Genomic DNA, 15,291 nt, shown 5'->3' on the forward strand with positions numbered 1-15,291 from the left:
GGGAGCACTTTCCTCCCCCTCTACCACCTCCTAACGTGGAGAGTTTTAAAAATGGTGAGATGTCTTGTTAACATTAAATGGGTAACTAAAATAAATTATCAGTACATTATAAAATATATTACATTTAAAGCAATAAAAGGGGGGTGGGCATGTTTGGCAAAAGAGCTCGTGCCTCATAGTAAAGAGAGAACGAGAGAGAGAGAGAGAGAGAAGGGAGGTGGTTGATGAGGTGTCATCAAATGAATAATCTAATAAATTAATGAAATATGTTAATACTAAAAATATTGAGTTTTTTACACAGCACCCACTATTATTTGGGTGAAACTAGTGACCACTATTATGCTGTAACTTACATGGCACCCACTTGAAAAATTACAAATTACCTTTTGCAGTTAAATGACTGGAAAAATTACCTAAATGCCCTTAACCTTATTTAAGTCGTTTTAATTTTGAACTTTAAATTGTCCAAATGCCCTCTAGGCAATGAAATTACTCAAACGCCCTTAGGTGGGTCAATGTATTCTCCCTTAACCCATCTTCTTCCTATCCCTCGCCAAAAACCGCCAACCACTGCTGGAAAGTGGAAACCACCAGACCCCCTCCCCCTACAGGAGAGAACCCCCCCCACCGTCAGCTTTCCCCTTGCCGGAATTCACCCACTGAAAATCTGGCTAAAAAATGCTAAATACTCATTGTTTAGAATTCCTTCTATTTCTCTCGCACTTCACACTCTCTGTTCTTCACTTCTCTTTCTCTACTAGAATTCAAACAACACATACAAGATCAGTAACTACACTTTCCTTCTTTTAAATCAACATAAGTAACCTTACCAGCAAATTCAAATAACCAAACAAGGAATATTGGAAAAAGCTACAATTTTTAAATCTTTAAACAATGAATCTAGAAGGATCTTAAAGTAAAGGTACCGGCGAGAAAAAAATTTGAAACAGAGAATGATGTTGAGATCTAGAACACAGATGAGCTCCGCAAGCACCAAGCTCAATTGTGGATACGACTGAATTGAATCGATTCATGGATAAAGAAAAGAAGAGAAAGTAAGAGATTATTATAAGAACATATACGAGTAACAAATTACAAAGAAGCAAATAGGTTTTCTTCAAGCTGAGAGCTTCTTCAACTGGTCTTCTTCTTCTTCTTCCTTCTTCGAAACCCTCTTCGCAAACATCACCAACAAAATCACCACATAAAGGAGCTTTATACGAAACACACCCTTGAAGAAGAGAGAGAGATAAGGGGGTGATTTCCGGATATGGCTGTGCTATTCTGAATCCTCCAGAGGTTGAGAAGTTCTCCAAGCTTCAATCTACAGTAGCAGGCCTCAATCAGATCAGGTACTTAGCACTTTTTTAAGTTTCATTTCATTATGTGAATCAATTTGCTCTAAATTCAATGCATGAGGCTCGTTTAAAGTTCCAATTCATTGTTCTTGGTTTGCAATTGTGTTAGCTGAAGCGTAAGATCTTAGATCTAAGCTTTTGTTACTATTGGCAATGAGAAGGAGAAGATTGGATTCATCAATCTTGTTACTCGTTATCTTAGGTAAAGTGATTTCATTTTTTGCGGGTGAATTCTAACAAGGGGAAAGCAGATGGTGGGGGCAGTTTCTCTCTGCATAGGGAGGGGGTCTGGTGGTTTCCAGTAGTGATGGGTGGTTTTTGGCGAAGGATAGGAAGAAGATGGGTTAAGGGAGAATACATTCACCCACCTAAGGGCATTTGGATAATTTCATTGCCCAGAGGGCATTTAGACAATTTGAATTTCAAATTTTAAACAACTTAAATAAGGATAAGGGCATTTAGGTAATTTTTTCCATCACTTAACAACAAAACTTAACTGTGAATAACTTGTAATTTTTCAAGTGGGTGCCATGTAATTTACAACATAATAGCGTGGACACGGCCCAATTTGTCATGAGCCCAAAGGTACAATATTAATGGGCCACACATGGGCTACTTAGAAAGGATACTAATGGGCTACACTTAACCCACATTCTAGAAATGAGGGAGATTCTAGAGGAATCTTACAACTAGAAAATATCTTGTCTCTAGAAATGTCCCTAGAAATATCTAGACCCACTAGAATGTTCCTAACCATTAGATTATTGACACTTGTATAAAATCATAACCATTCATTGTATCCTACCTTGCCTATAAATAGGGGAGGGCCTCATTTGTACAAAGCATCAAGTAAGTAAGCAATACAAGTTCTCTCAAGGTTCTCTTTGAAGCTCCAAGCTTTCTTCTACTCTCTCTAGCTGAGTTTTAGGCTGACTTAGTGCAAGTAAGTGCTAAGTGCCGGCACGGTTGGCTTAGTTAATAACTAAGGCCGTGACAATGTGGTCACTAGTTTCACCCCAATAATAGTGGGTGCCGTGTAAAAAACCCTAAAATATTTTATAGTTAAAACTATAAACAGGAGGGGGAAATTGTTTTTTGAGAGAGAAAACACCCATGTGTTTCAAGGAAAGAAGATAGAGACAAAAGAGAGAAAAGAGAGAGGGGAGAGAGGGGAGAGAGAAGAGAGGGGGGAACTTTCTTTCGATTCTCCACACTCTCGAATAACCAAAAATCATTCAGTTTCCAAGAGAGGATTTTCGATAAGGGAAGACAAGTGAGTATTATAATCCAATTCATGCTACAAACGAAGGCATTGTTTTTGTTACGATCATACGTCGCTTTCAAGATTATCTGCATATGGTTCGTGTCATTATATTTTGCATTCCGCATCTGATAGATTCGCATACTATGAGCCTGATTGTGCCTTTAATTGATTTTCATACTATGCATCTGATCTGATTCGCATACTATGCACATGTTTGATTCGCATCTTGGTGCATTACTGCGCCTTTTAGGATTTTACTATGATTTGGCAATCCAATTGATTTATTTATGCAGTTATTATTGTTCTTACAGCCTTGCATCTTAGATGATTAAAGTAAATGTAAAGCTTAATAAATGCAAGACTGAATTAGAATAAAAGACAATACTTATGAGCACAAGCCTTGTAGCCAGTGTAAAGTGGAAAGCCAAAGTCTAAGCAAATGATAGTAGACTATGAGGTGTACATGGCCTTAGGCCCAGAGAATGAAACCACTTCAGTGGTGATGAGGTAGCCATTTCGATGATGTAGAGTAGCCATTTCAATTGTATTGCCACTCGATGATTTAAAGAGATATACGTCCTCCATGGATCTATATAGGCTTATGACTGTAATTGAAAGAGAAAGAGCAAAAAAAATATTCGAAAGAATTTAAATTTGGGAAATGCTTTCAGTTTACATGCTTTGAGACTGAATGTTTTTATCATGACATGTGCATTGACATGTATTTGTAAAGGAACTTAATATTTTATTTTGTAATATATGTATGTCATGTTTTTTGTATATAGCATGATTGTTTTATAATATTCACTGGGCTAGATTAGCTCATTTCCCCCTTACAATGTGCAAACAGCCGGACTCAGAACGGGTAAGGATATTGCAAATGATTGAAAGCCCAAGTTCTTGTTGGAGCCCAGTAGCTTAGCTTGTCTCAGTTCGAGAGATATGTTTTGAGGTTTTGCATAAGATAGCAGAGATGTTCTATTTAGATGATACTGTAATATTGTAGACTATAGTTTATACAACTATACTATAAAGGTTGCCTAGGGGAGGTCTTGGGTTCGCACCCACTCGGCGGCATTAATATAAAAGCTCACCCCCTGAGGAAGTAAATCGTGGTGCACGTAAGCTGGCTCGGATGAACCTCAATTCCAAAAAAAAAAAAAAAAAAGGAAATCTGAAGTTTGTACTTGCCCTCTCTTTTAATATAAATGTTTCTGCTGTTGCATAATGATAATGGTCTCCGTTATTTCCTAAATAAGGAAAGAGAAAGTATTGCCATGTCTCACAATAAGGTTTTGGTGTCATGGGCCCCACCTACCCCTTTTAAATGGGGGCATGACATTTGGGAAATAAGGACCACCAGTCAGGGGATAGAAGCATTTTATCAATTCATGTTATTCAATATTATTGCGTATCTCTTGCATTTTTGGTAATTTACTTATTGTAATCTTCTAAATGCTGCTATATATTTTTCACCCAAATCTGAAAAATCAGGATCCTGGAGGATGAAAACTGTTATTTTTAAACCCTAAACTTTGGAGGGAGTTTGCGGCGTAAAGATTGCAAAGATCATTTCAATGATCAGGGGTTCCTAGGTTCTCTCCCCGTCTTTGTATCTAATTCGCCGATGGATTGAACTGGGGTTGTCTACAACACTTCAAGTGATGCAGGGCGCAAGAGGAGTAACTTTATCCGTAAGAGATTCTGTTGTCCATATAGTAGATACAAAAAGGGGTAAGCCTTTTTTTTCTTCTTTAAATCTCTTCTTCTTTTCTATTCATGCTATTGTTTTTTCAACGCTTTCCGATAATTCCATTTCTTTATAATGAGTATAATCCCTTGAGTTCTATACCTTTAACAAATATACAAGCACAACCAATTCTAGTAGTTAAACGGTTGGGGGAGTGACCTAGCCCGGTTTCTCACTCGGAAGTTCTTCGAGCATTGTTTCCTCTATTTGCCAAGAATTTTCTTGATTGACTTATATCGCCCTATGTCAACTGAGGCTCTTTTGTCCTTTTTCACATCCTCAAAAGTTTTTTCAACATTCAATGTTGTGATGCTGCATTAATAGGTGGAGTGGATGGAAAAGCACCCCCAGTGCTCATAGAGACATATTTTCCTGTAGGTGGGAGAGGTAAACTAGTCTTAGAACACCTTGCTCAAAACAAATCATATCATACTATCATATCATACTACAATATAAAAGTAAAATCTCAATCCATTAATGGCACATCTTTTAGAGGTCTAAAATACCATTACTCCAAAGAAACCTATCCGTCCACATGGAATGCACCCGTTCGAAACAATGCACACCGCAAGAGCTATGCAACTCTCCACAACACAATGCATCCCTTGATTTTTGGGCAGAACAATAGAATACGCCCTACAACCCCACAATACCCCCCCCCCACTCAAAGCACAGTGGCGTTACACATTATAAAGAGCATGAACCCAACTTAAAATCTGCTGCTTTAACAAACTTGCATTCTTTGTTGTTTTCTTCTCACTCCAAAAAAGGAACTTATCTTAAATGATAAAATTATTTGCATTATGGTGCTAGTCTTCTCTTTGATCATGTATCATTTAGTCTACTGAAGAAGAGGATCAATAAGCCAAAAAGCCTGGCCAACCCTTTCTGGCAATTTTGTGAGCGAGGCGCCTCCGGCATTTGTTGATAGAGATTCTTCTCTTCACCCATTGTTCTTTGGCCTTTTTATTGGATTTTCTGAATGAAATTTCAGACTTAGGGCTTTCGCTTAAATCTAGATTTTTCTGCTCGATCAAAGAAACTGTGCAAAGAAAACTTCTAAAATGTAAATTGCGAATGTAATGGATGGCTTCCCTTGATTTCCGGGTTTGTTTACGCTATAACTCGTGTTCTCTCTTGAACCTAATTATTCGGCTGTTCTTTGCAGCAGCGAATACTTTCCTATGTAGTCATTCGTTAATGGCAATTTGAGGCAATCTCCTCAGCTGGGTCCTCTTCACCTCATTTCTACTAGGCGATTCTTCCAACACAGTCTCAGCAGTATGCAAACTCAACCTTGTTCACTGCGACAACCTCTACAACTTCAGCTTGGCATTTCCCACCCCGTGATTCCCTCACGGTGTCCTTAGTGAGGATGGTAACGCCATTTTTTTCCCCATCACTGTAATCTGGCTTTGTTCTCTTCTAGCCATGTATTTTATCAATACAGGTTTCAACAAGACAGCTCCTAGCTAAAATTACTAGTCTTCTCGCATTAGATCATCCCAGATATTCTGATCCTAACTTGGGGGTTAAGTGTGTGCTCGGATGCTTATATATTTATGCTTTTTTCTGCTTCTTGGTTATCTATCTAAACATTAGAAGTTAATCTAATTTTCCGGTTTAGGTTATCTGGGTATCCACTTAAATCTGTAATAATAATTGAGATAGTTATTTTGTTTCTGTCAAAGATTTGGTTACAGGTAATACGATTAAGTTCCCTCTTCTATGATTTAATGATTTTATTTTATATTTTGTGCTTATATGATTTTATCTAATCTTTTGTTTACTTTGGTTTACATTTAATTACTGTCGACTTGGCTCTGCAGGGCTTGGTAGCCCACCTTCATTCAATATTTGGAAATGTTTTTCGGCCTGGTCTAAGATGGGATCTGAGGGGACTTCATCTATCAATGGCCCAACTGCCCAATGCCCACCACTTCACTGGATTCAAAAAAAATTCGAAGGAGTTGCTGAGAAACCTACTGAGCCAAAATTCAGCAACCTACAAGAATTCATGATAGAAAAAAGAATTGCCTGCACAAATTACACTAGGAAGCTGCACTGTTCTTGAGACAGCTGGTGTTGGTGCTCTGCCCATGCTCTATCGAACCATGGAAATGGCATCCCAAAGTCGTTTGAGGGTTTTTCTCGCAATGAACAAGTCATCTGGGTCATCTTCAATTCTGCAATTCTTTTATTTATTATTATTATTTTTCAATTTCTGGGTGACTAGGCTAAAATGGTTCGGCTTTTCTTTTCTTTCTTTTTTTTTTTTTTGTGGGGGGGGGGGAGTTTCCTTCCGAAAGTATGACAATTATCTGCTCATGGCTGGGCTAAGGTCTGGTGAGGTGACTTGTACTTAATAATTGAAAGTATTGAACACCCATTTGCGTAGAATTTATTTAATTAGAAAATTGGCCTCAGAAATAGAAGTGGGAATAAATTTTGGAGCCGCTTCACTGATAAGCAGTTGGATTATGTGGGGTAACAATCTATTTGTTGTTGGTGTTTGGATTTTAGCTTAGATTATATATTTTTTCCCTCAACATTAAAACTGACAGGTGGTTTCTATGCAACCTATACTTCCAAATTCCAAAATTCTACCTTCTAATTTCAAGACCTGTGCATATCTTTACATCAGGCCATAAAAATCAATTGATATTTGGAGGGGTATACTAACCCATAAAGGCCTACACTTGATGGAAGTTTCAGGCCCATCTCCTAAGTAGTTGTTAGAATTCTGTTGGAGCCAGTTAATGATTACTAAGTTTACAATTTTCCAACATAGGGTATCTCTTGCCTGCCAATTGATGTCTGGATTATTTCCTACATATAACAGTATTTTTAAGGAAGATGGGACTGTTATATGCTATTTTCGTTTACTGCTATTCAGTCAGTCATAGTTCTAATATTCATTCTGAAGTCAACTCTACTCAGAGTTCATTAGAGATCATGGTTGGGTTAGGTAGTCTATTAACCTTAAATTTAAGTTGCATCTGACAATATCTACCAACTATGCAAACCAACTATAAACATCACAAACATGCACTAGGTTGGAATGACATCAGTAATCCTTCATTTGTGTCCAGGAAACATCAGTCATCTGAGTGCAAACCTCTCCTGAAAAATTAGCTATGCTGATACTTATATTTCACTTTTGAACACCTACTTAATTTTTCAGTTGACTAGTAATGGTTCTCATTTGATTTGCTGCACTTGCAATTACCAAGTGCATTTGTGTCCAGGGAACATCACCACAGAACAGTGCTGTTATCATTGTTATGAACACGCCTATGCAGCCACTAAGAAGGCCTATTACTGCAGATTCAGCTACGATGAATCCTAATTCCAGAATTCTTGTGCTCAAAGGTAAGAGACCATTACTTCCATCCAAAATTTCTGATTACAAAGCGTTCTAATCCTTGTGAGAGGAATTTAGCAGAATTTTATCGCTACATCTATTTGTTGGCACATTTCAATAACGAAAGCACCTTACAATGATATATTGCCGCATTTTTTTGAAACTTTTAATAACACTGCTAATGAATGGTTAAAACTTTCATCCATGCTGCAACATTGCTTCCTTTAGTTGTTCCTTCAGAATGCTATGTCTGTTTAGAATTGAGAGATTGGTCTTAATTTTCACCCTTTGGTGGATAGCGTGGAACTTGAGATGATGTCTTACTTTAAGTTTCACAATTTTTGGAGTTAGATTATTGGACTCTGGATTTGGAGTCTGAAAGTTTTCAATTCCCAACCATCTCCTAAAAAAATCAGCTACTATAGTCCTTTTATTTCAATTTTCTATAAATCTTTAATTCTTGTCAGTTGACTTGCATGCTTGCAATGGTTCTCATTTGATTTGCTGCATTTGCAGTTACCAAGTACATCTGTATTGAGGAAACACCACCACAAACAGTGTTCTTATCATTGATATAAACATACCTATGCAGATGGGGAAGGGGCTTAAAGGGAATCCTGTGAAGGTCTAGGTGAAGATCTCAATTGATTATTAGTGAATTCTAATAGACGAGAAAAATCGAGGTAAGAAAGGAATAGTTTCTGGATTTTTGGAATTCTTCTTATTATATCTTTCTCCATCTCTTTGACAATTTGTTTATGGTCTCAAAAGTAGTAGCCATTGATTGGTAATCTTTTTCTTCGTCATTCTTTTAATCATTCTATGTTTTCTGTCTAATGAGGCCTTTCCCCTACTTATATTCATGTTTCCTCTTCAAGTAAACTTTCTCAACCGGAATACGTATCAGGGAGAGAAATTTTCAGAGAAAAGGTAATTTTGAGTAAAGGCATACTCCTTGAGCTTCATTTAGGTGGTGTATGCTCAAGAGCTTGTGCCTTCTGTTGGAATTCAGTGAAATTTATTTTCTGATTCATTAGGCGTTGCTCCTACTCCTGGTGACTTTGATATGGGACGGATGGACTGCTTGGCATGTATATGATAGAGTAGCTGGCTTACTGAAGTTTCACTCTATATTTTATTCTAATTGTGGTTATTATTGACCTTTTTTTTCTTTCAAATAGATACTAGCAAATATGGAGGGAATGGGCATGGCCAACAATGGTATTGGCGACAGTTTGATGAAAGTGATGATCAACCCACAAATGGTATACAATGTTAAACATATTTGAAGCTTGTTTGGTTTGTGCTATGTGAGCCTAGTGAAATGAAGGGTGGCAACATTCATGAAATTCTTGTTAAGTTGGGAGTGTAGTATGTTGTTGTCAAAGGTATGTATCCAGTCAAATATTTTAATGTCAAGCAACAACAACAATAAGCCTTGTCCCAACTAAATGGGGTCGGCTACATGGATTCTTGCCCTCCAATCAGTTATGTTCGAGACCATGCTAGATACAAGGCCTAAGCTATACATATCCTTTTTCACCACTTCTCCTAAGATTATCTTAGGTCCACCCCTAACTCTTCTAGTTCCTTCAATATGGATTATATCACTTCTCTGTACAGGGGCATTTATAGGTCTCCGATGAACGTGGTCGTGCCACCTCAAACGACTTTCTCGAAGCTTATCACTTATGGGAGCTGTTGAAGTATATGTAAATTTGGGAGTTTTACTGTTCACGTGAACAGTAAAACAACTTTTACTGTTCACGTTACTGTTCACGTGAACATTATTATGCTATTGTTTTTATTATATTTTCTATTTCTAATGTGGGAGTCTTGCTACATAAGTTTTGGGAGTTTTTAGAAAGTATAGTTTCTATTTTGGTGGTAGTTTATATTTTCAGAACTTTCTATTTTAGGAGTTAGGAAGTTACTAAAGCTGTAATATTTTGTTTCCTTTTTCTAGAGGACAATTACTTGTCTCTCAAGTTGTATTAGATTCATTAGAAGCTATAAATAAAAGTGCTCTGTGATTCTAGACTTTTAAGCAAGAATCACAAGCCTCTTCTACTAGTTCTTCATCTCTCTTCTCTTCTTCTTCTTCTCTCTTTTCTTTGTTCAAGTTCAGCTGCTGTTTTGATTATTTAATGCTTGTTTTCTAACAGGAGCAACTACTAGATCAACTCCAATATGATCATTTCTTATCTTATCCATCCTAGTTTTGCCACTCATCCATTTAGCATCCTCATTTCTGCTACACTGAGTTTATCTATATGATTCTTTTTAACAGCCCAACACTCTGCACCGTACATCATAGCTGGTCAAACAACGGTCCTATAAAATTTTCCTTTAAGTTTTAATGAAATACGCCGATCACATAAGACCCCGGACGCACCTCTCCACTTCATTCACCATATTTTAATTCTTTGGGAAACCTCTTCCTGTAAATCACCTCTTTTACTTATGATTCAACCTAGGTACCTAAAACAATCACTCTGGGGAATCTCTTTATCGTCAAGTATCACCACCTCATCATCTACCCAATCATGACTAAAGTTACAAACTAGATATTCTGTCTTCGATCTACTAAGTTTAAAGCCTTTTGATTCCAAAGCTACTCTCCATGATTCTAATTTGGTATTAATCCCCACTTGGGTCTCATCAATCAACACAATATCATCCGCAAAAAGCATACACAAGGGGACCTCACCTTGAATGTCTTTGGTTAATTCATCCATTACCAGTGCAAATAGATATAGGCTTAAAGTTGACCCTTGATGTAGCCCAACTGTTATTGGGAATTCATTACTTTGTCCCCCCACTGTTCTAACACTAGTCACCGAACCATCATACCATAGTTGTCAAGGCGTCGCCTAGGCGTCGCTTAATCGTCGCCTCAGTGTCTGGGCTCCTTCGGAGCGCCTCAAATTGGCGTCGCCTTATTTTTAGGCAATAAGGCGTCCGCTTTTTTTTCTTTCTTTTTTAAATCACGAGAAAGATGCCTAATCGAAGGCATATATTGAAATACTTATTAGATTTCGATGGTAAAGTATCTATTGTTTGAACCTATATGCATATGTATAATGACGCTACATGTGATCAAATGTTAAAATAAAAATAAAAACAAACAAAATTGAAAGAGATTAAATTCTTGACTCAAGTCTCACACTCTCACTCTCACTCTAATCCCTAATCTCTTTCTCTCTTCCTCTCTTCTTCTCTTCCATTCCCGCAGCGACACTCCGGCAAGCAGTGGTCAGTGACAAGCAACTTCTTCTCTTCCTTTTTTCTTGCGACTTTTTATTTAAGACCTATTATGTGTGGTTTGTAGTATGTTGGATGACTTGAGGTAGTCTGATATTAGTTTTTTTATTATATAAGATATGATAGATTTAGAGTGAATGAGATGTACACTAAAATTTTCACTTAAAACGCCTCAACCGCCTCAAAAGCGCCTCGGAGGGCGCCTCGTCGACTCATCGCCTCAATTAGCCTAAACCGCCTTGCATCGCCTCGTCGCCGTGACAACTATGCATCATACATATCCTTAACTATATCTACTTATTTACTTACAACACTTCTTTTCTCTAGTACTTGCCAAATTAACGCTCTAGGGACTCTATCATAAGCTTTTTCTAATTCTAAGTCAATAAATACCATATGAAGGTCTTTCCTACATTCTCTATACCTTTCCATGAGTCTCTTAATTAGGTAAATAGCCTCCGTTGTAGATCTTCCCGGCATAAACCCAAATTGTTTCTCCGTAACTATAGTTAAGTGTCTCAAACGGGTTTCAATTATTCTCTCTCATAATTTCATCATATAGCTCATCAATTTAATGCCCTTATAGTTATTACAACTTTGAATATCTCCTTTATTTTTGTAAATTGGTACCACAACGCTTCTCCTCCATTCATCTGGCATTTTCCCTGAGCTCATAATCTTATAAAACGATTTATTTTAATGTCAAGCACACGAGGTTTATGTAGGTCAAATCCCGCATTGGCATTATTTGGTAAAAAATTGTGGACCATAATTGTGGACCATTTTAGTATTAAGCATGCCACATTTGAGCGTTCTTATCATTTTGAAAGTCCAATTTCACTTGGTGTTATAGTTTGATAAATGATAGGTATTGGCCTCTCAGGACAGCTGAAACACCACTGGCCCTTCTCCCCAAAATTCTTGCATTTTATATTCTAAATTATTAGGATTTCAAGGACTAAAAATTTTTTAGGGTATGCAGTAGCTGTTTGCGTTCCATTATTCTGACAGTTTCAATGGATTATTTTTAAGCGTGTTGAGGTGAACCTTATGATTTGATAATTTAATAAACGGTCGTTCTGGGAGTGTATTCCCGATCCTATCATCTTCAAGCGTCATTCAATTGCCATGGAATTTAAATATAAGTTTCTTTCTCAGATGCAGCCCTGCAGCCTTAGAAGTGCTTCCACTTATTTTGAGTCAAGGCTTTCAGATATAAGCTTCTTATTATTTTATGTATTAAATATATGAAAAGCTATAATTAAACTATACCTTTTTACTAGAAAAGAAAAACCTCTTTAGATGTCTTTTCTTATGTCTCTTTTGTTTCGCATACAATTTAGTATAAAATTTTGTCAGAAATTTTCATTATATAAATTTTTTGTTAAAAGCTTGCAGTAGTGTGACTCCCGCTCCACCTACACTCACCCTTTATGCTATATCTTCTCTTCCTAGGCTCTACATTCGCCTCGCGCTCCGTGGTTTTGTTCTGGTTTCTTTAAGGCATTTTTCTTTTGTTCTTACGTAAAAGTGTTTGGTTCTTATTAAAGAGGGAGAGAAAGAAAAGAAAAAATTAAAAACTATAATTTTATATGGAATGGGGAAAAGAAAAAGATAAACAAAACTTATTGAAATTAATCTCAAATTACTTAAACAAGTTAATCTCTAAGAAAAAAGGGCGTACCCAGTGCCGAAGCTCCCACATTGTGGGGTCTAGGGAAGGGACTTTCTAGGCAGCCTTACCCCTGCTATTTGCAGAGAGGCTGATTCGAACCTGCGATCTGCAGCGCACAATGGAGAGACTCCACCATTGCGCCAGGCCCACCCTTCAAGTTAATCTCTAAGAAAAAAGTCAAAATAAAGTTACACTTAAAAAAAATTAATAAAAAAACCCAATAATTTTACTCTGTTATCTCTCTCTTCGCCGTTTCTAAACCTTTAAAGTTTCTGTATGTTAAGAAAAATATAAAAATTAACCTATAAGGATGGCTCGGTTGGTAAAAAAACCAGTAACTCAAGTAGAATATCAGAGTTTGAATCATCTTGGGGCCAGCGCATAGCCCTGCCTATTACGTAATAACCCCATTCCCAATATATAAAATGCTCTGTTACCCCAAAAGACAATTTGAATTATCACCAACCACTACAAAATTGCACTCCACATTTTTCTATCTAATAATTGTGATGATAATAAGAGGGGGGGGAAGAACCTGAAAGGTAGCTTGCCACCTTGCCCTACCCCTAGACAGAAAGGGCAGCAGAATGACTGCCCCAACCTTATGCAAGGTTGAAAACCAATCCCTGTTGATACATACATTGGCCCCGTAGACACATGAGACAATCTGCCGTTCAAGACATCCTCTCCTTGCTAAAAGTGCAATGATAATAATTAATAAATACAGAGGTGTTTGTATCTTATTACTTGTTGTGGTCTCTTCAACTATTATAGGATTGACTTGTAGATTTATGTGATCTTGATTATTATGGCTATTGGATCTCTTAAGATAGCAAACAACAGTAATAATATCATTGGGATAACCACCCCGAATGGGAAGATTTAGAATCAAACAATCAAAATGAATTCAACCCCCCTAAACACCTAAAATGCCCTTGCACCCTAAATGCCCCAAATGCCCTCAGACACCCACATAACACTAAACCCCTAAAAATCAATATTCGGGAGCAATAATGTGAAGTATTTATCACACGTATCATGCAGTTTTTCATTCTTATGGAGAACACAGTCAGACGCTCAGGCTTTATTCATCTTAACAGAAACTATACATAACACCTAACATGAAGACAACCAAAGAAATATAGCTAATTCAAAACTGACTATATCTTAATAGGCGATTACCAATTTCTAAGTCATACTAACAATGCGTTTCTGCACCGTCAAAATGCTAATTCAATGGCTTGACCAAATTCATTAGTTGAGAGACGTTAGAAGGAAATCATGCCGCATGATAAGCATAAGAGTTCCTGTGATATGACCTTCGAGATGATCTTCAGCACTTTCTCAAGCACTAAAAATCCCCCATCAGCCTACAAACTGGGGAAAAAAAAGGTTCACTAACAAATGAAAAAGTGGGAAAATAAAATGAGTCGATCATCTGAAACGCCAGGTCTTCAACCACATCAACTACACATAACTAAATCAGAGAAACGGAACTATAATTAAAATATACATTCGTCGAAGCAGAAAACCTACTGTAATGTGAACAATAAAATACAGATTATTTTCCCAGATAAATCAACAAACTTCAAAAATAAAACCAAAATCTGGAAAGGCATTATATCGTCAGGCACCCAGAATCCAACCAACGGATCAACGTAGACTGAAGCAAGTACTCACCGATTTTCACAGTCCGAATGCAGAGAGAAAACCGCAACAAAGAACAAAAACGAAGAAAAGGTTCGATCGTCATGCCTCGCTCACTTCCAACAAAACCCCAAAAGCCAATCGAAAGAGCGCAGAGAAGGGACCTTCATCTCCATTAACAAAATGTTAAAACCAAACTATCTCACCTCCTCCTAAGATCCCGTCCATATAACGCCGCAACGGTAGCATCGAGTACAGCCAAAACGAACGGCTGCCTCAAATCCTGAGATTTTCAGCTGCCATGGGTGAACGCCGACAACAACGCTTTAAAAGTTTAAACCCTCAATAAACCTTTAAAATTGTGTCGTATCGGTATGAACATTTTAAGCGACGTATCGTCTCCAATCAAATATGTTTTTTAAGTAATGGTGTCATATCAAATAACAAAGAACCCCAACAACCAAAAGGCGACGGAGAAAAAAGCGACGACGCCCAACAAAAGTAAGAAGGGCAAAATATTATATTAATATATATACATATATATATATATATATATATATATATATATATATGTTATAACCATGGTCCGATATGTCGACCAAGGTTCCTTGTGTCGCCGATATTTCGCCGACACAAGGCGAAATTTCGCCATGTCGCTGGGAGGCGACACGACACCCCCCAGCGACACCGACTTGACATTAAGTCGGCCGATTCCCGTCGATATGTCGACGATACCCGGCGATAGGTCGTCGATACCCTGATATATCGAAAACTTGACCTGTGTCACCACTTGACCACCACCGGCGGTGATGTTGCAGAGGTCGAGAGAGGGAGGGAGAAGCACATAGACAGACAGGAGGTGACCTGTGTCGCACCCACCACTTGACCACCACCGGCGGTGATGTTGCAGAGGTCGAGAGAGGGAGGGAGAAGCACACAGAGACAGACAGGAGGGCTTCAGCCCTTTGA

At 37.7% G+C, this 15,291-nt stretch overlaps 1 protein-coding gene across 2 annotated transcripts in view; it reads right to left on the minus strand.

The window, feature by feature from the left end:
- The window catches only part of LOC149001259 (hydroxyproline-rich glycoprotein family protein), a 28,453-nt gene extending 13,793 nt beyond the window's left edge, over positions 1–14,660 (minus strand). For both annotated transcript variants that reach the window (XM_089136146.1, XM_089136144.1), the window contains exon 1: positions 14,356–14,660. In XM_089136146.1, coding sequence (XP_088992272.1) covers positions 14,356–14,428 — 73 coding nt within the window. In that variant the 5' untranslated portion in view covers positions 14,429–14,660. The remainder of the gene's footprint in view (positions 1–14,355) is intronic.
- Positions 14,661–15,291: the final 631 nt, after the last annotated feature.

This window comes from Hakea prostrata, chromosome 10, assembly GCF_041222555.1.
Source record: "Hakea prostrata isolate BN-2017 chromosome 10, UWA_Hpros_2, whole genome shotgun sequence".
Taxonomy (NCBI): Eukaryota; Viridiplantae; Streptophyta; class Magnoliopsida; order Proteales; family Proteaceae; genus Hakea; species Hakea prostrata.